The following is a 23,624-nucleotide window of genomic DNA, read 5'->3' as shown; positions in this document are numbered from 1 at the left end:
AAAACTCCAGCATCTGGCGACCCCTTGAGACCGTGGGAAATGTTTTTTTATATGGAAATAATTCCTAGTGCGGCAATGCACCAGAAATGCAACTCCCTGCACCCTCACTGGGAATCTGACCTGCGGACAGTTAAAGGGGTGGTTCACCTTCAAACAACTAGTCGTTTTCAGTAAGATCACAAGAAATAATGACTTTTTCCAATGACTTTCCATTTTCTATGTGTCACCGTTTTTCTAATATTAAGGTGTAAACTGTCATTTTTCACCTTCTGAAGCAGTTCTGGAAAGGGGGTCGGCGACCCTGTAAACTGTTCTAAATTGATACATTTAGTTGATCCATTTCTAATCATTGTCCCTGCTGAGCAGAATCCCTGAGTTCCATTACAGGCAACTGTTAGACTTGATACAATAGTTACTAATACTCTACAGATACTGCTGAGAAATGGATCAACTAATTGTATCAATTAATTGTAACAAATTGAAACAAATTGTAACAAATTGTAACAAATTGCAACACATTGTAACAGTTTAGATTCTGCACCTGAATTACTGTCAGACTCAAACACCAGAGACACAAACATTCAACTTTACACTTAAAAAAGAAATAATGGAAAGTAATTGAAAAAAAGTCTTTATTTCTGGGGAACAATCTGAAAACAACTGAACTGAAATAGTTGAACATAAATGTTTCCTAATGGGGCTCCTATTGGAGTGTGGGGTCCGTTACCCACAAGGCTTTGCCCAGGGGACACTCAATTCTGTCCCTCGTCCAATGACAAGACTTCTATTTTAGTGCCCAATCCACCAATAGGAAGACACCAGTAACACAACTGGGCAGGAATCTTTGGTTCAGTAAAACATTTCTATTTGCCCCATATCCCCAAAGCTGAAGGCCCCCCAGCACCAGGCACAGGCTCCACCCACTATTTGTAAATAGCCCCGCCCCATTCCCCCAGAATCATGGCCCTGGGCGGAGCTTGTCCCGGGCAGTGAAGGCAGCCCCCCCCCCCCCGTGTAAGGCAAATAAATGGCACATTTCTCTCTCAAGAGACATTTCATTAACTGATAAAAAAAAACTAAAATCATGTGACCCCTGAAGAATGGCCCCGGGGCCCATAGAAAGGTGCTGATAAAAGAAGAAATGAAATAAAAATGTATAGCGGTAACAAGTATCCATGGGCTGCCACTCCGGAGTCATTAATGCAAAGTTAGAGGAAAGTGATTGGATAATGAGCCCCTAATCCAACAGCCAATGAAGATCCTTGTGTCTCGGCCAGTCTCCTGCCCTGTCTGCACTACTCCCGCCCCAGTATATTATTCCTAATATCTTCCTCATTAACTGGGATTATGGATTATTTGCTCATGGGAAACCAGTGATCCTTCTTTTGCTTCCTTTATTTTTAAAGGGGAAATTTACCTCAATATAAAAGAGAATGGAATTCTTGCATAACCTCCCCATATCCATTCCCAACTCCCATTGGGTTTATAGTTAAGTGTAATTGTTACTGACAGCAGTGTCTGTCCATCCTTTGCTATTTCTACACTGCTGGTTCTGACTACACGGAGCATGAAAACAATGTGTAGCATTCAGCTCCCCTCCTGCCAAGTCTCCATTTCCCACAATGCTTTGCACACTCCTGGGATTCTCCTTCTGTTACCAAGATGATCAAGCTCAGAACATGTGTGACATTGTATCAGTGGTGCATGGAGTCAGGACCAGCAGTGCAGAGGAACCATCCACCTCAATTAATAAGTGCCGGCACTCACCCCAGGTGGGGACATATTTGGTAATGTTATTATAGCATTGTCCCCACCCCAACAGAGGTACGTTAATAAAGAGGGATGGGGTGAAGCTTTTTGGACATTGGGACTCCCAGCACCCTCTGTAAGTAACCAATGGGCATGCTGGGGCCACATACAGATACAGAGGGAAAGCTACTTACAGAGGATGCTGGGAGTCCTAATGACATCCGTGCTGGACAGGACACTGCTGCAGCCAATAGCAATATACGGGGGACAAAGACCCCCTTAGACTCATACTGGGGGTGCACTAACTGCCCCCTCTTGGCACTAACTGAACTCCCAGCACCCTCCGCAGGCCACGGCTGTTCCATGTAAGTGGAAAATGGATGTAGAGAAGAGATGGGGAGCACTAACCTCTGCAGCACAGGGGCCCCGGGGAGAGAGACCCTGGGAAGGGCCCAATACGCTGGTGTTCCAGAAAGACCAGGAAATGAAGCAAAATTTGCCAAATTCTGTGCAATGAGACCCAGGTGCCCCCAACACTGGAGAAGGGGCTGAACCTGCTCCCCAAAATCTGTCCCCAAGTGACCGTTAGGCCTCCAGCTTGTCCTTCTTTTTGTTCTTCTTCAGGAAAGACGGGGTGCGGAATTTCTTCTTCTTCTTGCTGGGGGATTTGGAGGGTGAGCCCTCGGGGGTTAAGTCCCCTTCAATACTCTTGTCTGAGGGTCGCACTGTGATCTCCAACATCTCCCCCTCATTCATCTGGCCGACCTGCACCCTCGGATCCTCCCCGTGGCCCCCGATCTCCTTCCCATTCACCACGGCCAACAATTCCGACTGGAACATCAACTCCACCACTTGTTCTGCAACAGTCACACACTGGGCTCAGTCTCAGAAAATATCAGCAGCAAACAGTACCGCCCCCGAGGAGCAGATTACACTTCATAATAGCCGGAAATACTCCCTCCCCCTAGGAACACAATGGGCTTAATCTCAGCAAATATTAGCTAGATACACTCCCACCCCTGAGGAGCAGATTGGGTTTAATTTCACTGGATTGTACCAGAAAATACTCCCACCCCCAAGGATCAGATTGAGCCGGAACTACTCCCTCTTCTGAGGATCAACTTTGAGCTCCTCTTAGGAGCAGATTAAACAAAATATCAGTAAATAGTCCCTCGCAAGGAACAAATCGAGCTACATATAAGAAAATACATCTTCTGCCAAGGAAAGCATTACATTAAATATTAGGTTGCACCTTCTCTGCCAAGGAACAAATTACATCAAATTTTAAGCAATTGGTCCCCCCAGGATAAGGATTATACCAAACATTAACTTCCCCTCCTTACAAACATATGAGTGTTACGTAGGGATTAGACTGGCTCCCCTAATTACCTGTACTGATTACTGGCGTCGGGGTTGGGGACTGAGTTATTGCGATTGGTGCAGCATCCTCAAGGGTTAATTTGGGATCAGCATCTGTGGGGTTAAGATGGGTAAATTGCCATGCAGAACTCCATGCAAAGGCTACTGGGGAGCAAGTGGCCCCGAGGCCCCTCTATGCAACCAGTGGCAAATGTGTAAGTAGTAGCAATGAAACATGAACTCTTTAACTAGCAGTGACTAGAACTACAGAATAATACCCTGAGCTGAGCTTCCAGTGGGATGCTGGGAAATGTTGGTATGCGAAGGGTCGCTTCATGCAAAGCGTGTGAGGTTAGAGATTTAATAGGCAGAAAACAACAGAGCAAGCAGGTAGGAAGGGGTTACTGCTCACCTAGATCATCGCTGTCCAATCCCTCAGTCTCCTCTTCCAGTAATTGGCTGAACGGGTTGGGAGGGAGTGGGGGAGCATTTTCGTCTTCTTCAAACTGATACTGCTGTAAAGGGAAATGAAATGAGTAGAAGGGGTCTCAGATCTGATGTAAAGATGGAGATAGGAGCAAGAGTAAAGCAGAAAGAGGGGCTGGCGGCTAACGGTTTCCTTTTACTGCTACTCAATAAACGGATCAGAACCAGTGTTTCTCAGTAGAGAATAAATGCAGGTTTAACTGGTCCCTTCACATCAGTACAAAAACACTTCATGCTCTGGAAATCCGTGTGTAGGAGAGTCTGCTCTGGTTCCTAAATCAAAGCTGCTCCTGGGCTCATAATGAGACAGTTGTTCCTACAGACGAGTGTAACCAGCCAGATCCACTTGCTGCATTCTACCTTGTCTCCACTAGATGGTGCTATGAGACAAGCGCTGTGCTCAGAGGCAGGTGAAACATCAATAGTGACAGCAATAGAAAAGAACCTGTGCAGAGACAATGTACAACAGGGGCTGATCTACTGGACACTATGGGGTGTTAGTACAAGAGAAGTAGGTGAGTGGCGGGGAGAATAGGAAGAAACATGTGAGTGTCACTTACAGGACTCGCATTCTCCACCACAATCCCAGACAGATATTGAGACTGCGGCCCGGCCGTCTTTAGGTCAAATTGATTCTGTTCCCGGATCTACTGAGAGAACAATGGTCACCCCCAGTAGGACACCCTAGTCTATGCACCCCCTTTCCTCCCCATATGCACCCCCTTTCCCCCCCATACACACACAGACAGTGGGGGGGGTTAGAAAGACAAATGACCTTGTTCCTGGTCTGCAGGACGTGGGTGGGGTTGGTGTTTAGTGGGACAAACTGGTTGGGGTCTTCTATTTTGATGGGGAACCCACTGCTCGTCTTATTCTGCTGCTCGGCCTTCATCCACTGGGGAGTGAGATAAGAACAAGATGTCAGTGTAGAAGGTCTAGTCTCTATACTCACTGGCACGTATAACGTATATAGGGGATCTCACCATGATCTTGGTGCGGGGGCTCATCTCCCCACTGTACGACTCCTCGGGGACACGGACCCTCATGTAGGTGTTGGGGGAGTTGAGCCAACGAGTTTTCTCTCTCTGCTGCTTCTGAGCGATGAGTCTCAGGGGGGAGTGTTGCATCATGGGATCCTCGTCGAATGAGAAAGCCGTGACAGTTGCCGGGATCTCCACTTCGCTCTTGTGCCGGGGCTTCTCCCGAGTCAGGGGGCGTCTGTAGGAATAGCCCGTGCGGTAGCCCTGGGGGGGACAAGCTGATAACAGAGGAGCCAATCCAGTGTCTCATTAGCTGGGGACCTGCTCTGTGGCCCTACAAAACATTTAATATGGCTGAATAGCTCAGCTGAATGACAGTTTGTTGTGATACTGCCATTGTTTATTCAGCATTGGCCACATTTATGTCACAACCCTCAGTTACTAAAGCACTGGCAGTATGGCAGCACCCGCAGCTACTTTCTACTTGTATGGGATAAAGGGCAAGAAAACAATGGAAACTTTACCTGAGATGAGACACCCACCCTATGGGCCCTCACATGTTCCTGCTGCTGTTGGTTCTACTTACAGACCATAAAGTGGAAATACAGACTGGACGGTAAGTGATGAGGGTCATATTCAGTCAACTGGTTACACCTCAATTCTCAGGGACACAATAGGTGGAGTCACTCGGGTGCCACAGGACAATTGAGCAGAACCCCCAGGGACTATGCGGCACCGGCACTGCTTGAGTTGCCTCCTGATTGGCTGATCTCCCCATTATAGACAAGAGTCTCACCAGATTATCCAGCATTCTCATGAGGGACTCAAACTCCAACTCCCCGACTTTCCACTTGTGCTCCCCCTCCATGTTTACTCCGCCCCCTCCATTCGCAGCAACGCAGTAAGTGGTGGGTTTGAATTTCTCCAGATCCAGTAACACCAGGTTTTTAACCCCTCCGCCTCCAGCCAGTGCATGAACCTGCGGGGGGCACAGTGTGAGGTCAGTGGAAAGAGACAGAAGTGCTGGGGATTAGAGTGTCTCCCCCTGCTGGACATACCTGCACCTCACAGGCCAGCTGCACATTGTATATGAAATGAAACGCTTCCTCCAGACTCTCCCCCAGGGCCAGGACCCCATGATTCCTCAGCACCAGAACCTGCACAGACAATGGACCATCAATGAGTAAATGTCTACTTCCCCTTGAAGGTCCCAGGTAGACACTGGCACTCACGGCTGGTGCAAGTAGGGATAAACCCTTGTATAACCCCGAAACGTTGCACATTTGCAAATAAATATGCTGCTTGAACCAGCCGTGAGTGCCAATGTCTACTTGGAACCTATTTGTCTAGGAGGGTGCCGATCCCCCCAACATCGTGCACCAGGCGTTTAATTTCTGAAGGTCAGGGCGTGTGAGTGGGCCATACTATTCAGCATTAGTTCCCCTTGAAACCAGATCCCCTGAGCAAATAATACCTTAGCGCTGGTCCCAAGCACCTTCTGCAGCTCAATCCTCTCCTCCTGCTCATCCAGAGACCCCTGGTAATTGTAATAGGCCACGTCCCCCAGCAGCAGGGCCTCCTGGGATATGGGGAGGATTCCACACTTCATAGAGGAGACCTGGAAACAACAATCATAGAGGCACAATAATGAGAGAGAAGCAACAAGAACCATAGGCTTTGTCATCGCAGCCCAACAACAGGAGCCCAGGAGCAGCTGTGCAAGGACCATTGCAAGTCTATTGCTTCTCAGGAACATTCCAAGCTCTGCCCACAGGGGGCGCTGAATGCCAGTTTCTGAGATTCTCTGTCAGTTTCAGTAACAATAAGAAAAGCTTCTGTCTGGGGCTTCAGTTTTCTTTCATTGTGGGTTAGTGATGTAAACTTTATCTGCACACAGACTCTATACATAGTAGAGTATATATATATATATATATATATATATATATATATATATATATATATATATATATATATATATATATATATATATATATATATATATATATATATATATATAATATAGTATAGTAGTATATAGTACAGAACACACACACATTGTATTTACAGAACACAGATACAGGTATATCTATAAAATGTGTCCCTCCCCGGGGCAGCAGGGAAGCCCACTGACTGTACTGGAGCCACCTACCTGTCACTGAAGGGTAAATTAACCTTCAGATTAGATTTGAGCAGGAGACAGGCTGCTATAATAACAAGCTATTTGGTTGCCAATGTCACTGGCCTTAGCAACCAGTGTTTGGAATGAGACACTACAAAATAAACAAATAACCTGGAATATTAATTATAGAATATTCCCCTTTGGATAAGGGGAACAGCGACCCACCCCAAATCACTCAGATCTACCCCACATGGGGCAGGAGGCAAATATTCCAGTACTTACGGCAGCAGTTGCGGGCGTGCGGATGTGGACGACACAACGTACATCCGGGCGAGTGGAGTAAATGGCGGAGTGTGGGCTGAAGCCAGAAGGGTCGACCTGCAGGTTTGTGCTCCCCTGTTCTACCACCTCCCCGATTATGTTCAGCTTCACCTGCAGCAGCGAGTGCCAATAGTTGGACAGGGGGAATCAGGGGTGGGGGTGACACAGAGATAAACACAATATTTGGGAGAAGTCAGAATGGCAGTTGTAAATGCAGAGCTAGAGCTGTATATAGAATCAGTAAGGGTGGAGCAAAGGGTTAATAAAAGGGGTGGAGCCAGGCAGCAGAAAAAAGGGTGGAGCAAGAGCAACAGATACAAGGGCTAGGGGTGGAGCCAGGCAGCAGAAAAACGGGTGAGGGTGGAGCCAGAGCAGCAGATACAAGGGATAGGGGTGGAGCCATGCAACAGAAAAAAGGGTGGAGCCAGAACAACAGATACAAGGGCTAGGGGTGGAGCCAGAGCAGCAGATAGAAGGGCTAGGGGTGGAGTCAGAGTAGCAGCTACAATGGCTAGGGGAGGAGCCAGGCAGCAGAAAAAGGGGTGAAGGTGGTGCCAGAGTAGCAGATACAATGGCTAGGGGTGGAGCCAGGCAGCAGATACAAAGGGTGGAGTCTGGGGGGAGGCTACTTACCAAGTTGGAGGCTGAAGCCTCGGAGAAGGAGAGACCTCTGGGCATAATGAGGATGTGATCTTGTTCCTTGGTGACTCTCACCTGCCAAGCGCCAAACACAACATGGCGGCATTAGAAGTGACGTTTCCCTGCGCTCAGCACCAGCCAATTGAATTGCACATTTTATTTGTATGGTTTGATTTGTGAATACTGACGCACCGTTATATAGGCATTGGCCAGGTGTGCCCACCCAAACAGATCCGCCAGTCGGTACATGCCGGCCAGTTTGCAGCGCGTCAGCCTCTCTCCTTTGCCCATTGTGGCTTCCAGGATGGGGTGGATGTCGTTAATTGGGGTGACCATCCCCACACCTACAAAACAGGAGGAGGTTAGAGAATGAGCCTCACTCATAGGATTGGCTACTCCCTCTGGCAGAAACATGGACTGACCAGGGGCTTCCCCAGCACATAAACACATACTGTATATATATCTATATGTACCCATGCCCTTACCCACAATGCCACACCTGCACTAAAGGGGACACAAACTTCCCCAACAATAAATATACAAAAGGGGCCCAAGCAAAAAGGGGCCCAAGCAATTGTAGGGGGGAGCGGGACTTACCATGTGGCATCAGACTGGGTGTATTTAGAACTGCCAGTATCCCTGGTGCAGCCAAACTACAACTCCCAAAATCTGTCTCCAGTGGTACAATTCCTGGCAGGGCAAGGAGCAGTGTGGCATGAGCAGATTAGGGGCACCTGAGGGCCAATGTCACCCCAGGGAGTGCCCAGGATATTCTTCTGTATTGTTATGACCCACCGCCTGTAGATATAGGAGACTGGCAGGAAAGGGTGCCCAGCCCAAACTTATTATATCTCTGTGCAAAGTCCATTGTACCTTCCCAACTGCTTTTATGAGCTGGCACAGTCCTGCAGGCTTGCCCACTCTCATGACAGTCAGACACCAGAGGGCAGGGAGCTTGGGGTCAGGGCAGTTTGGGGTGGGGTTTCTAGGGGTCTGCTGCCTAATTCCATGTACTTACTCCTTATTAACCCTTTCCTGTGCACTGTGATTTGATTTAGCAGAATAGGGAGGCCCCCCATGTCGTGCCAACCCCCCTTCAACCCATGCCACAATAAGAAGAAAAAGACACTTCAGATACAAAAAGGGCCCAACTTACCAAATTGGGAGGAGGAGAAGCCAGAGAGGGAGCTGGCGGTTATATAATCGGAAATCTGCTGCAGCGCCAGTAACTCCGTGGGGGTGTTGCCCTTAATCATCTGGTCTTGGATCAGAGTCTCCAGATCATCACGGAAAGCCTGTGGCACAGGGAGGTAGAATATATATCACATGGCGTGGCATCACCCACATGTATAGAAGAGCAAAATGCACCCAAGCCTTAGGGCATCTCAGCTTCCCCTTGAAGCTCACCAGTAGTAAAGAGGAAGGGCTGAGATGCTGCATGTAGAGCAGATAATGACTGTGCCCGTTGCATGTAGAGCAGATAATGACTGTGCCCATTGCATGTAGGGCAGATAATGACTGTGCCCGTTGCATGTAGAGCAGATAATGACTGTGCCCATTGCATGTAGGGCAGATAATGACTGTGCCCGTTGCATGTAGAGCAGATAATGACTGTGCCCATTGCATGTAGCGCAGATAATGACTGTGCCCGTTGCATGTAGAACAGATAATGACTGTGCCACTGCCCCAGGGAATATTCTGGCTTCTCAGGCAGGTGAGTCTCAAGTGCAGGTCAGGCTGTGCAGACGCCCACATCACTATACTGTTCTGCACCCATACACTCACTTGGAACAGATACCCACTGGCATATTGACCCCACACATGGATCGTGTATAACTCACAGACAAGTCACATTCCAATCTGCCCAGTGTCACTTGAGAATATTTGATAATTAATAGGAACAGAGTGCCAGCAGCCCCGCATGCCCCGACCCCAGGGGGGACAAGTGAGAGTCTCATTAAGAGACCCATGGATGGGGGATGGGCAGGAGGCACAGCATCTCACCCACTGCCTCATGGGCACAGGAACTCACAGTTACACATTCCCCAATGCCACAGCTCCTGCCAACAGAGAGCAACCTTGGGGCACATAAAATGCTCTAATCAGTGCAACCCCCAAACATTAACCCCTTGTACCGACAGGCTACGGCCTGTGACTCATTATCTCCCTCAGGGGTTCAGCAATAAGGGTGAGTGGGGGTACAATAGAACAGCTCAGGTGATATGTGGGTGCCACCAAGTTATCAGCCCAGTTGGCTGAGCCGTGGGGGACTGGCCACCTTGTTGCACTCACTAGTAATCCGACAATACAACTTTATCCTGTACATCCCACTAAATGGTTAAAGTTTGCATATGCAAATTAGGGGTGGGAGGGAAATTGCGGGACTTTTTCCCCTTCCCAGCCCTAATTTGGATATGTATATGCAAATTAGGAATCGGTTCCGTATTTTTCCGAATGTTTCACAAAGGATTTAGGGTTCTACCAAATCCAAAATAGTGGATTCGGTGCATCCCTAGATAAAGCTCTTGGGGGCTCTTGGGGGGATTAGGGGAGCACTGGAACTCACGGGGCTCTTTAGGATGTGAGTGACCCTCTTCTTCTGCTCCATCATGTTGAAGTCCTGGCGCAGGTCGGGGGACATGTTCCTCTCGCGGATGTAGCCGGGGTCATTCTCATTGATACGGTCAAAGTAGCCCTCCTTGTGAGGCATGCTGGGAAGGGGCGGGGCTGTGATCACTCCTTGGCTGAGGGTGGAAGTCATGTTCAGTCTGTGGGTGTCACCTGTATGGGGGAGAGTCTGAGCTTAATAACCATTAAATCATATGGCCCACTGCTCTGCACTTATTTCCTCCACAGGTTGCCGGGTGCTGACAATGGGTGCCCCCCGCTGCTTCTACAACTGCACCCTTATATCTATATATTCTATACATACACTGCCCACAACTATATACTCACCTGTATAGAACATACAGACACAGGCCAGTGTGGGAGGAGCATATAAACCAGATGTGCCCCTCCCAGACCCCCTGGCCCATTCGTTTTACACTGGAGCCGGTCACATGGTACAGGAAAGCATTGGGATTAAAGGACCAGAAAGCCACACACACACACACACTGGCCTTGCACACTCACCTCTCCCCTAGTGTTACTCACACGCCTGCACCTTGAGAACTCTGCTCTAAATACAGCTCTGCAGGGAGTTATTGCCTTTCAGTCCATCCAGAGGTTTTCCCACGGGTCCTAAGCGCTGAGATGTTGTACAGGTTCCCCCCTAACAAGGTCACCCAGTAAAGTAGCCAGGCCCACTACCCCAGACACACTGATGCCAGTCCTGATTGGCAGCACCCAGCAGGGATCATACGGGGACACCACACAGGGACTGCTCAGTTCTCAGTACTCCATGGGAGGAAGGGTCCAAATCTGCCCCAAAGGGTCCAATAACCCCACAGCAGTCCTGCACAACAAGGCAAGAGCTTCCCATTAGGGGCAGAATTAGTCGTAAACCCTTGTGTTTGGACCCCCACAGAGAAGTGCAATATAGGGGTGCCGGTAACCAGGGTGCTGCCATATTGCACTGGGGCAGAACTAGAAACAAGTCTTTTCCCTTTAACCCTTGTGTCTAATAAGGAGCCTCAGCCCCCAGCTCAGGGGCCACAAAGAGACGGAGCACAAGGAGGCACAGGGGCTGCATCGCTTCTCTCTCACATACGGAGCAGAGGGGGCACAGGGGCTGCAATGTTAAGATCTGGGCCAGGACTCGGGGTCACACGCAGAGCACAATGTCACCCCTCCCTGCACTGCCGCATGCAATGAGATGAGGGTTTGAGGGTTTCCATGGAAACGCAGTACAAACAACAGTAGCCCTCCTGTCCAATGTGACACAAAACAGAGATTTCTTTGTGGAAGGGACACAGGGCTCTTGTACCAGTCACTCAGGGGCCCATGAAGTCACGTCATTGCACCAAGGGGTTAACACTTTCCCACTCAAATAAACTGCCCCTAGCAGGGTTATTATTATCCCAAATCTGCCCTTTAACTGGGGGACAATGTCATGCAACTGCATTTGCCAAAAACAACAGCGCAACCAATTGGCACATCCGGAAGGTCCCCGGGCATTTGGCTCATGCCACTCGCACATAAAAGGCCTTTCACAATGGGGCAACACTGGGCAACACCATGTCCCCTTTATCTCTCATACAGCAGCAAAGAAACCTTCTAATTAAAGGGCAACTAATCCTGCCCTTTGCTGTGTGCACTGCTGCTCTCATCTCACATATACTAGCAGTAAAGCCCCCTGTACAAATTATAGGCTTCATTCTAACAAGCGCACCCCTTCCACTGGAGAGAGACCCCTGTGGCTCACACTCTATTCCCAGTTTATGGGGGGGTGTAACTGGGAGCTGCTCCAAGATCGGCTCTTCCTCGGCTCCCATCAAAGGGATTTTACTTCCCGGGGGCTGTGCAGCTGCCAGTTCTCAGGCTGCAGGAAGGACAAACTGCCATTTCTATAAATCTTATGGCGACTGACCAATGGCTACACACAGCTGGAAGGCCCAACTCGCATACATAAAATACATACAATACATACAATACATACAATACATACAGGAAGTGCAGAGTGCAAACACAAAGGGTTCCCTGGCGATACCAACCCCAACATGGCACAGAGGAGCCGGCACTTACCTGCAACATAGAAGGGGGGCAGTAGGTGAGGGGAGGAGAACAATAATCCTGCAGGAAGTGGTAAAGGTAAATTCCCTTGGGGCAATAACTGACGTCCCCCTCACTCACAGGCCTTAACACCACTCTCATGGGCCTCTGGCAATGTCAGTCTCAGTTACCCCTTTCCTGCCCTATAAGATTCCCGGCCTCAAACACTGTGGCTGGGGCTAGTGGTTACTTCCCTGGTGTGGGCCCCCCAGTGGAGCCACGTTTGTCACTCAGGGCTCCATATAGGAGGCAAATGGAGAGCAGAATGAGGGCCACAGACATGAAACAATGTACCCCGGGGGCAGAGGATCACACAGGGTTTCAGGGAGGGCACTTGGCTGTGGAACTGCACAAACACACAGTCCATTTCTGGCACAGAACTAAATGTCAGGAATCGCTTCCCCTTTATTACAAACAGCTGGAGTATCAAGTACTTGGGGATACGCCCTAATTAACCCCTTGTGTGGCTGCACAGTGCACTGATCTCCCTTGCTAAGGAGAAAGGCTTGCTGCTCGGGTGATGAGGGGTTAATGTAGTTTATCACTTTCCCATTCTCTTCCTTTCCAAACAGGCTGGAGCCACAGGGGCCCCTAATCGGCCCCAGAATTAAGAGAAAATGAAGCCTGAGTGAAAAATGATGCCCCCCATACCTTATTATATGAGAGACTGAGATCAGTGGGGGCACAGAGATGCCAGTGGGCAGCATGAGACACACACACAACTATACATTAAGCCTCAGAGGGACAGGCATCAAGGCAAATGAAAGTGCCAGTTGGTTTCCCGGGCAGACCCCGGTGCTGCAGGCTACACTGAATGACTAATTAGCCATGTGGCACAGACACCCTCTCTCCTCCCTTTGGGGGAAGATGGAAACTGAATGTAAACTAAAGATGGGAAAAAACAAGGATGAACGTGTCAGTCACATTGATGCCACATGTGATTTATCCATTGGGCACCCCAAAAAGAACAATGGAACTCCCAGCCCCCGTGAGATGCAGCTGTGGCCCCTAGTGATGCGCATTCCGTGCAACTGCCGCTTCCCCAGGAACATAATAGCGCTGCACATTTCCTGTACTGGGCTGTCACTGAGTAAACAGAATTAATAACAATGGGGCTGAACACACACTCAGCTCAGCCGCCTTTAGGCACCGGGAAGGACACGGGGCACATCCACAGAACCCACCCGCCAATCTTGTAACTCAAGTGCAGAGAAATGTTTCTGGGGGCTCTATTGGGCCATGGAAAGAGGGGGGTACAGATCACACAAATTACAGGTCATAGCACTGGGGCAGTTCCCATGAGATGAGAGCACATCCCACTCCTCTCCTGAACTCCATCCGCCACTTCCTCGGCTGCTGCTGCACGACTAGAGGTCAGCACACAAGCAGGGGCCGGGGGGCAGCAGGAACGGAGGGAGGAAATGGATGAGACCCACATATCAACAGTGGCCAGATTAGAAGCCCCCGCTGTCACTGTAGGGCCCCCGAATTCTAATAAACCCCTGCTGGGCCTGCAACACTGCCAATGAGCAGAGGAGACAAGTGAATGGCTGGCAGAGCATGCTGGGAATTGTAGTGCAGCATCACTAGGATAAACAGAGCTATATGGCAGCACCATACTGATAATTCATTCATATGGGGCCTCCCTACTCCTGGCAACCCCACCTGCCCCAAGCACAACATACATCCTGGCAGCCCTTGCATTTGTATATTTTGGGTGGGGAACATTCCATTTCCTCAGTGTTATTCCCCCACCCACTGAGGAACATCGCAACTGGCCAGGAAAGCAGAGATAACATGGCTATTAGCTCTCAGCAGCTTACAATCTAACAAGGCTCACCCAAGGCCAACACAGTCTTCCCTTATATTACTGAGAAACATACACAATGCCCGGGGCCCCATAGAAGCAGACAAGGGCCACACTGCAGCAAGAACACTTGTTTCATCATTACCAAAGCCTCTGGCACCAGAGGGGTGAGATTCCTCAACCTAAGATACTTAGACTGCAAGCTCTTCAGGCCGGTGGCACAGGCACTGCTACCATGGGACTAACAGCAGGAGCAATTAGTGCAAATTACCCAGGGGCAGGAGCCCCCCCACAGAATAGTATTTAGTAAAATTAGGAAAGTTAGTACTTTAGGTTTAGTTCTTGCCGATCTCCTCACAGTCTCTCCACTTCCCAAGAAGTCTCCGAATACAACAATTGAGATCAGCGCCTATGGCAACAGAAATTAGAAACCATATGGTGTAATACATTCAATTATATGGGCGTCACCCAGTGTTCTAAAGGATTATAGGAGTGTCCACTTTACACCTTTAAACGGCACAATAGAGATTAGACGTTTCCGCGTTTGGTTCAAGGGAACCTCAACCAGTTGGCCGGTAAATAGGCATTTTGGCTTGAGCATTGTGGTTGAGTGGACAGTAGCTGGTGCCTCAGATCAGTGGCTGGGCCTTAGATTATCAGATGAGCAATTAGTACAACTCGCACCCCTACACCCTATGGACGGTGCCTCTCAGTAGTATTTATACATAGGGTGGGGGGTGTTGGCAAGCTGAGGGGCAGAGGAGGAATGCAGCGAGTGTTACATCTCATGCCCATGTCTGGCTCCAGGTCAACTTGCTGGCTCGGGTGTCATATCCCCCCACCAGAGACCCCTAGAGCACATTCTATTCAGATTTACCAGGCACGGGGCCAAATATGTGGGTACTCTTTGCTCTATTCCTTGGGGGGTAACGATTAACTGCACTGGGAATGGCAGGGGGGCCCTGGAGAGTGTCTATTGCACCAAGCTGACAGTCCATAGACTGTACTTCTTGCTGATCTGCGGGACAGAACCCCTCTCTCATCTGGGGGGGGGGGAGAGAGAGAGAGATGGCGCTAGCAGTGCAGCAAATGGAGAGCAAGTAAAGGACAAGTAAAGGACATGGTGGATCTGGAGAAGAGAACAGGGTTAGTTGCCACAAGCCTAAAGCACACGGCAAGTCAGAGTTGTACAGAAAGTTCAGCCTGTCATTAAGGGAAGAGAAAGAGCCCCCAAAGCAGGCACAGAGCCCTCCACTCCACAGCTGCAAGAGGGGCCACTGGGGGAGGGATGTGTGTAGACCTCTGGTTACAGTGAAACGGGGTCCCCTCAGCTCCAGGGAGTCACAGTGGTACAGGAGCAGCCCACCCTATCAGCCCATACAATGTGTCCCCCACCCTCCATGGACCCCTGTGAGGAGTGAAGTCATTAGATGTGGTCCTTGCACCCTCAACCCACTAAGCACAAGGGGCCCCTACTGGACTGGAAACTGCAGAAGAGCCAATAGGAACCACTTACCCTTCACACGCCGATGGAAATATCTCCAGAATTCCATAGCAATTTGTACCCAATAACTCCCCCCGCACCGTGCATCAGCCTAGTGGCCCTGGGGCCCCAGATCTAAATTCCATAAATAATCACGGACTCCGCTCCTGAGGCTCTGGCTTTCTGATGATAAATGAAGCAGAGAATAGAGGGGGCGCTGAGCCCCTAATCCCATCTGGGAAGCTCCGGTCACTCGCACCAACACCTTCACTCACTCACCAACACACACTCACCACAAACACTCACTTGCACCAACACCTTCACTCGCACCAACACACACTCACCACAAACACAAACTCACACTCACATGTAAATTAGAAGGTAAGTGGGAGTTTAGGCTCATGGGGGGGAACGACAGCAAAAGGATCAGACAAACTATTTGTTACAGCTGCTGGTGTGTAATTACACAGGGGGGTTGTTGTGTAAAAATAAGTGTAAGAAATCTTAATCTCTGTATTGGCACCTGCTTTATATTCCCATGATTGTGGAGTTCCAGGCCCATCCCTTCATTAACTGCCCTGTGGGAGGGGTTAGAGCTAATAAAACCCCGACCCTGGTACCAACCCAATAACCAACCCAATAACCAATCTAATAACTAATCTAATAATCAGTCTAATAACCAACCCAATAACCAATCTAATAACCAACCCAATAACCAATCTATTCACAGGAAAGACAAACACTTCACCACTTCTTGCTGAGCAAATAATCCTTTATTTTAGCCACGTTTACCAGTCCAAGTACAGAACAACATTTCAGGGGCCTGATGAATTGCTGGTCTTTCTGTGAATAAATTGTTCAATGTGGATGTGGCACCCTCCCGTATGTAACAACAGCTGAAGAGTAATTAGTGCTCCCCACATCCCTTATTTACCAACCCAATCATCCCACAGAACCCCCAAGGCTGCAAATGAAGTGTCACTAACCTGAACCCCAGAAAGGCGGGGGGGGGGTACAGGCAGATCAGCAGCGATGTCCTTGCACAGAGTCAGGAGTAGATTTGGGAGTAACACTGGGACTGTAAATAGAGTCAGTCGGCTCCACCTTCTCCCTCCCCAAATGCCTCTCCCTCTGTCTGTCTGTCTGTCTGTCTGTGTCTCAGCCCCAAACTCACTGTCTCCCCCCCCCCAGCACATTTATCCGACAGGCCCAGAATCTGCAGGGGGGGGGGAGTGATAGGGAAACTTATCTCAGGGCTGGAGCTGCCACAGGACTATTTTCCATTTGAAGAATACAAAAAAAACATCCCAAATCTTCCGGTTCATTCAGTGGGGAAGTCAAATGCCAGGAGTGCGCCTGGTCCTGTCTGGCACATATAGCCTGGCACAGCTGAACTGTCCGGCACATATAGCCTGGCATTACTAAACTGTCCGGCACAGATAGCCTGGCACAACTGAACTGTCTGGCACATATATCCTGGCACAACTGAACTGTCTGGCACATATAGCCTGGCACAACTGAACTGTCTGGCACATATATCCTGGCACAACTGAACTGTCTGGCACATATAGCCTGGCACAGCTGAACTGTCTGGCACATATAGCCTGGCACAGCTGAACTGTCTGGCACATATAGCCTGGCACAACTAAACTGTCCGGCACATATAGCCTGGCACAACTGAACTGTCCGGCACATATAGCCTGGCATTACTAAACTGTCCGGCACCGATAGCCTGGCACAACTGAACTGTCTGGCACATATAGCCTGGCACAACTAAACTGTCCGGCACATATAGCCTGGCACAAATGAACTGTCCGGCACATATAGCCTGGCACAACTGAACTGTCTGGCACATATAGCCTGGCACAAATAAACTGTCCGGCACATATAGCCTGGCATTACTAAACTGTCCAGCACGGATAGCCTGGCACAACTGAACTGGATAGAATCCCATATCCCAGTGACACCCCAAACTGGGACACAACATGCACGAGACCTTCCTATCGGTCCCCATCCTCCCCCCCAGACAGGAATGCCCTTTAGCTCACCCTCCCACTCAGCTCAAACTAATGTGGTCCCCCCTTGCCAGGGCAGGGCCTGGTGATACCCAGAAACACACAGGATGCCACGTGCTGCAAGGCAGGGCAACTGGCACAGCCCAAGAGCCGGGAGAGGGGTAGAAATGCCAGTGCCCCCTGCCCAGCAGCCCTATTGGCCCATCATTGCACTATATCATGTGGGGGTGAGGGTACAACTAAGGGCTGTGGAGGACCTTTCGCTACTGCCAGTTGGGCAGATTCCTGGCGTGGGTATAAACAAATTGCCATAACAACCTAGTGCCGTGCAGCCACAGGAGCAAGAAGATTGGCTGATCTCTGCTCGCACTTCTGTGCCCCCCAATAATAAGCCCCAACTGACCATCTTCAACGTAGGCCCCACCCTGCGCCGTCTCTGGACCAGCCTTTCCCTGACTGACAGTTGTGCTGGGACGGAAGGAGATTAAACATGGAATGTATGGAACAGGGTGGGATTATGTGAATAAAGGAAGAGAGATCATACACTGAGATACTGGCTGCCCCCGTGCTGCACAACAACAGGAAACCAGCAACATCCACCCACAAACCCCCACCCTGAAACCACTAACCACCCAGAAGTGACCAGTAACCCTGGAATTAAGGCACTCACATATAGCGGCACAATGGGGGCCCTGGGCTACTCAACATGTGGGTTCAAAATTAGACTGAGCAGCACTGGTCTCCTTTCATCTCCCCTGAATATAATGACATTTATATCCTTAGTGACAGCCCCCCGTTACCTCCACCGGCACAAGATACTTGCACCCCTGCGCTTCTCCCCCAAGATAATCGTCCCCCAAGATTCCTGCGCTTGGCACAAACCTTTATCTTTTCATAGAATCTCACAGGATTCAGAATAAACAGATCTTAAATAAATATCATTTTAATTTCTAAATTCAAAACACTAATAAAAGGGGCGAGTACCAAACCAGCAGAACCTTCCTCCAGTCCCAGAGCAGCACAAGAAGCGGAATATTTGACCAATGATGGGGCTGAACAAACACATGGAGCAATACAGGAGTAATGAGGAAAGGACATTGCAGAACTACAGGCAGATGCAGCAACAGGGTCTGTTTCTAAAGTAACCCATGGGCACAATGGCGCTCCCAAGAGTCACCCGAGGACACAGTGGTATTTCCAATACAGTCACCCGAGGGCATTACATACGGCACCCTCTCCTTATAGCGCCCTAACTGAATACTGCTTCACTAATCTTTGTTCAGAAAACACCCCGGTACTCAGATGTTCCTGGAAAATAAAAAAACATACCCATGTTATCTTTTTTGTTAAAAGTAGAGTAAATTATAATGTAGTGTAAGAGGGGTTTCCAAACTTTTTCATATGACTGTATACAGAAATGACATAGAGTACATAGTGACAGTAACCAAGGGAAGGTGAAGGGGGTCCTGTCCAAAAGAGCTTACGATTTAAAAGATATACGCGCATATAAAGATGTGTACCCTATAACATAAAGCTGGTGAACTACCCTGTCAGCTGAGGAGCAGAAGAAGAAAGTATGGGGAACATACAGCAATCATTATAAAAGGCCACGTGAGTAATGAAATACAGACGTCAAACAGATCTTGTAACCCGTGACAACCAAGAAGTTGAAACCAAGCAGCTGCACAAATGGACTAGAGTTGAATCTCATAGGCCATTTATAATACAACAGCTGCAGCCCATGCGGTAAAGCAGCCCATGCAGCCCCTGCGCCTCCTGAATTGCAACGAAGCACAGCTCTAACTTTAATGGCTGCCGAGTGGGGCCCCCTAGAACCCTACGTCTCCCGACTCTGTATTCTAAGGGACACCCACGAGCCACCCACCCCTCCTGTATGTGTCTTGGGGTACAACTTGCATAAAAAGTGGGCAAGGTGCAGAAATCATGGTACTTTCGTCAGGCTCAGTTGCTAAGCGGGGTGCAATTTTGGGTGAAATACTTGCTACACCCTCTTATCTGTTATCGAAGGGATTAAGCAAATCATTTGGAGAGTGAATCAGTCATCAAGAGAAAGATAGTGAAATGACTGAATAAAAATGGTACAGATATGGGACCCGTTATTTGGAAACCCATTATCCAGAGAGGTCTGAATTATAGTCCCATAGACTCCATAATAATTACATTAATATTATCTTGATCATATCTAAGATACAATAAACCCTTATTGGAGGCACAGTAGACTTAAGGTATAAATGACATAAAGATCCCTTTTACAGAAGACTCCAGGCCCTGAGCATTCTGGATAAAAGGTCCCATACTTCCACAGCCACGGGGACTGAATATCGATGAGAAAAGACTGTAACCCTAAACAGCAATAGCATGAGCGGCTATAGGGGGAAAAGACACACAATGGGGTCTTTGAGTCCCACTCGCTACACAGTGGCCCAGCCTGCAGGTGTCCCCTGGAAGTGTCGCATGTAAATTCGCACAGTTGGTGCAAGGATGTTACATAAGAACACGCCAGCACTGTAACTGCGCGGAACATTCGGGCACAATCCAGTGAATGTGCAATAGGAAAGATTCCCATGACTGAACAACTGCCATCTCTGTAACACAACTGACAGTGGCACCATAGTCGCAGTGCTAGATACAAGCACAACACACAAAAGGGCCAACCTGACCGATACATCACACTAAGGGTCTCAATCTGTGGGGGATAGAAAGCCCACCCTCTGCTGTGAATACAGACTGAAAGGAGGAATGCACTGCAGAACTAACACTCCATCCTGTGTGTGCCAGGGCCCCCGAGGGCACAAGTACAAGCAGTGCCCCATCCGCAGAGTGGCAGGAAGCTGAAGTCGTGGGAAGTCAGGTGCCAACCAGAGTAAAATACATCCTTTCAGTGAATGCCCATTGTGCCCATGCCAGCTGGCACCCACATCTCACAGGAGGGGGTTGGACAGAACATCATTTTACACTACATAAAAGTAACTTGGTGTTCCTTTTGTGGTTCTGTTTGGGGCAGCATGAATGGAAAAGAACACGAGAGTCAATGTGGTTTACCCAACAATCTTCCCATCTGTCAGTTCTCCGGGGCTGCTGGGAGTTGTAGTTTAAGCCACAGACTGGACTCCCCTAAACATCAGGAAAGGGCAGAAGGGCCAATACTAAGGGTAAGTTTTGGTGGGTTGTGCAGTGCTGCCACATCTGCTTCCCATTAGCGGAACTGGAAGAAAAAGAGAAAGAGATGGGGCCACACCTGTTTATCTCTTCTAGCACTTTAACCCTCTATCTGCCAGCAGCACAGACCCACCATGCCATCAAGCACCACTCTGCACCCACCTGGCAAACGCTTTTTGGGGACCTTATGCCAACATGGCGCCTGCTGTGCCAACAAATGAGCCCACGGTGTCAGTAAAAGGGCTGATTCTCTGCCCAATACCTCTTGTTGCCAGAGATGCCCCTTACCTGTGGGTGCCAGTAGGCAGGTGTCGGCAATCACAGGCCAAAGCACACCCATGTGTGGCCCCTAGGAATAGATTGGGGGGGGCATTGGCTGAGCCATCAGACTGATACTGCTGAATGCAAGGGAAATAGACTACACATAACATCACCTGGAACAGGTCCGACCAGTATCTCTGCTCCATGCCCCCTCTCTGTGCAGATTGTCAGCTCCTCTGTTCAGTCATGGCCAAAGAGACAACTGGCATCCTACGTTGTACTGATAGGTTGATTATAAGCTCATCTGGACAGTCCCCATGCAGGCCTAATCTGGTAACAGCCAAATGACTGTCAGCTCTTCAGTAGAGCAAAGTGATGGACAGAAGGTTGTGTTGCACCAGGCAGAGCCGTGGCAGAGACAGAAACAGGGGCCAGTGCAACACTGACTCCATGACAGTAAATCAAACTGAGCCCCCAGAGCAGAGCTGCAGCCTCTGTGCCCAGAAAATGCCCCCATTGTACCAGTATCTGGCACTGGAGAAGCCATGTGATCCCACAAAATCCCTAGGGGGCCCACACAGCAGCAAGGAGCAACCCCGGTGCCACACACTTGAGATTCATAGCAACCAGTTTACCCCTGAGCCAGTCTCCTTATACCATAGAATAAAGGGCAGTTTACTACTCACCCCCAGGAAACACACACAGGATCTGACTGCATAGAATTGAGAAACATTCCCAACTGCCCCTACCCTCAGGAACCCACTGGGCAGAACGTTACAGGGCCTGACCGGTGCCACCATAGAAACCCCACGTTCCTTCTGAATCATGAAACAATATGGCAGCTCCCGCCCACATGGATTAGCAGTAGGCACAGGAGGGGTTAAGTACACAGGCCAGTAAATCAGGTAATTGCCCCAAACACAGTAGCTATTACCCCATTACTAATGAGTACTGGGAGTATTTTGCACAGGCTTATAAAGCAATGGAAAGTGCCTCCCATGCCAACCCCCTGCTCGGCAACATGGCAGCACCTACACCCCCACCCACTCAGGTGGGACCTCGGCCATATTTGTACCTTGTTCCACAACTTGGACTTAATCATGGAAAATATGCAGAGGATCATGGGAAACAGCTCTGTCCAGACTACAATTCCCAGCATCCCCAGCCAATCAGCAGCGATTCTCACCTAAAACTGACAGGCCGAAATCATAGCCATGTTTGGGTCCAACTGGCTGGAAACAGCAGCGACAAATCACCAATAATAGGGGGTTGATGCTGTCAGTATCTTATCCCAAAAAGAAACCTCCAAGTGTTGGAACTGGTGAGGCAAATCTGGGGGAGGGGCAGATAAGTCTATTCTAGGTGCATTTCTCAGTTATTTCATATATATATATATATATATATATATAAAAATAAATATATATATATATATATATATATATATATATATATATATATACACTGTATACACATGGGTGCAATCATATAATACTGACAGGCCCAGAACCCCACTTCTCTGGCTCCAACTTCCAGACGCCCTAGAAATAGAAAGCATGGCCGTCTCACACCCACAAGTTCTGCTCGTGTAGCTCAGGGGCTCTCAGTGTGTTATTGCCACACAGACATCAAGGGTTAATTTACATGTCAATTGAGGGGTTAATTTTAATCCTGAACCACTAATCTGTGCCCTTATTCTGATAACTGGCCCCACTCCCAACCCCTTCACTCACACTCACTACAAGAGAACCTTCTTTACCCCTATAATAATGTGGCCCCTCATTAGTATAAATGACAGTCAGCTCTGCTACCTGAGAAGCCAGTCCCACCCTGCGCCTCACCTGTGGGTTCAGGCCTGAGAGGAAAGAGGCGGGTCATATCCAGACTCTATGGCTCCATACTGCCCCCTTGTGTCAGTTCTGGGATCATTGCTCTCCATGCATTTGACTGTAGCTTCTCCTATCAGGTGACTGTGTCTCTGCACTGCCATTGGTCGGTGTGTGAGTGCTCAATGCTCAGTGGCAGGTCATTTTTGGTTCCAATGATTGGGGAATGATGACAAAGGTTTTGCCTGGGAATTAGATTGGCTTTGGTATTGGTGGTTGAGCCCTACCCTCGTCGCTGCTCTCCATTGGATGAGGCCGTGTGGCTGCTTTGCCCCTTGGGATTAGGGTGACAGAACCCACACAGCCAGTGCCTTATATCTCCCAAACCTTAAAGGAACAGTTCAGTATAAAAATACAAACTGGGTAAATAGGCTGAGCAAAATAAAAAATGTATCTAATATAGTTATATAACCCTAATTTGGTTACTGTCTTTTTAAATAGCAACTTACCCTTGGCAATCCAGGGGCCCTGAGTCCCTTTTGCGTATGAAAAGTACCGGCAACTGGGAATTACATTGCAGTACCTCCACCTAGTGAACACTAGGGAACACACCTCAGGGGGATTCCACTAGGAATAATAAAACACACTGTTTGCAAATGAACAAATATAAACTTTATATAAACTGCAGTAAA

General features: G+C 48.9%; 1 protein-coding gene across 10 annotated transcripts; it reads right to left on the bottom strand.

Annotated features, from left to right (window-relative positions):
- Positions 1–615: 615 nt before the first annotated feature.
- On the bottom strand, positions 616–23,038 carry add3.S (adducin 3 S homeolog). Of its 10 annotated transcripts, none has more exons than XM_018227203.2 (15): positions 22,948–23,038; positions 10,220–10,434; positions 8,810–8,948; positions 7,846–7,997; positions 7,648–7,728; positions 6,976–7,125; positions 6,049–6,192; positions 5,633–5,731; positions 5,371–5,553; positions 4,578–4,838; positions 4,370–4,489; positions 4,155–4,241; positions 3,521–3,623; positions 3,139–3,222; positions 616–2,606 (listed from the first exon to the last, which is right to left on the bottom strand). In XM_018227203.2, the coding sequence occupies exons 1-15, from the start codon at positions 22,982–22,984 to the stop codon at positions 2,335–2,337; spliced, it is 2,127 nt and encodes a 708-aa protein (XP_018082692.1). In that variant the 5' UTR covers positions 22,985–23,038; the 3' UTR covers positions 616–2,334. The 10 variants fall into 10 exon arrangements, with proteins under 10 accessions (XP_018082692.1, XP_018082695.1, XP_018082697.1 ...); XM_018227206.2 differs by lacking the exon at positions 22,948–23,038 and adding an exon at positions 21,796–21,943; XM_018227208.2 differs by lacking the exon at positions 22,948–23,038 and adding an exon at positions 16,640–16,788.
- Between the last annotated feature and the right edge of the window lie 586 nt (positions 23,039–23,624).

The sequence above is a fragment of the Xenopus laevis genome, chromosome 7S, assembly GCF_017654675.1.
Source record: "Xenopus laevis strain J_2021 chromosome 7S, Xenopus_laevis_v10.1, whole genome shotgun sequence".
Classification (NCBI taxonomy): Eukaryota; Metazoa; Chordata; class Amphibia; order Anura; family Pipidae; genus Xenopus; species Xenopus laevis.
This window is presented reverse-complemented; position numbering and strand designations above follow the sequence as displayed.

What these genes read in the sequence shown, in the direction of transcription:
- add3.S (XM_018227203.2), bottom strand. Translation starts at nt 22,984, where the DNA reads ATGACCCGCCTCTTTCCTCTCAGGCCTGAACCCACAG. An exon ending in GCACGCCCGCAACTGCTGCC is followed by an intron (nt 6,193 to 6,975) that starts GTAAGTACTGGA and finishes TGTTGTTTCCAG; the next exon opens with GTCTCCTCTATGAAGTGTGG. An exon ending in ATTGGACAGCGATGATCTAG is followed by an intron (nt 3,223 to 3,520) that starts GTGAGCAGTAAC and finishes TTAACCCCACAG; the next exon opens with ATGCTGATCCCAAATTAACC.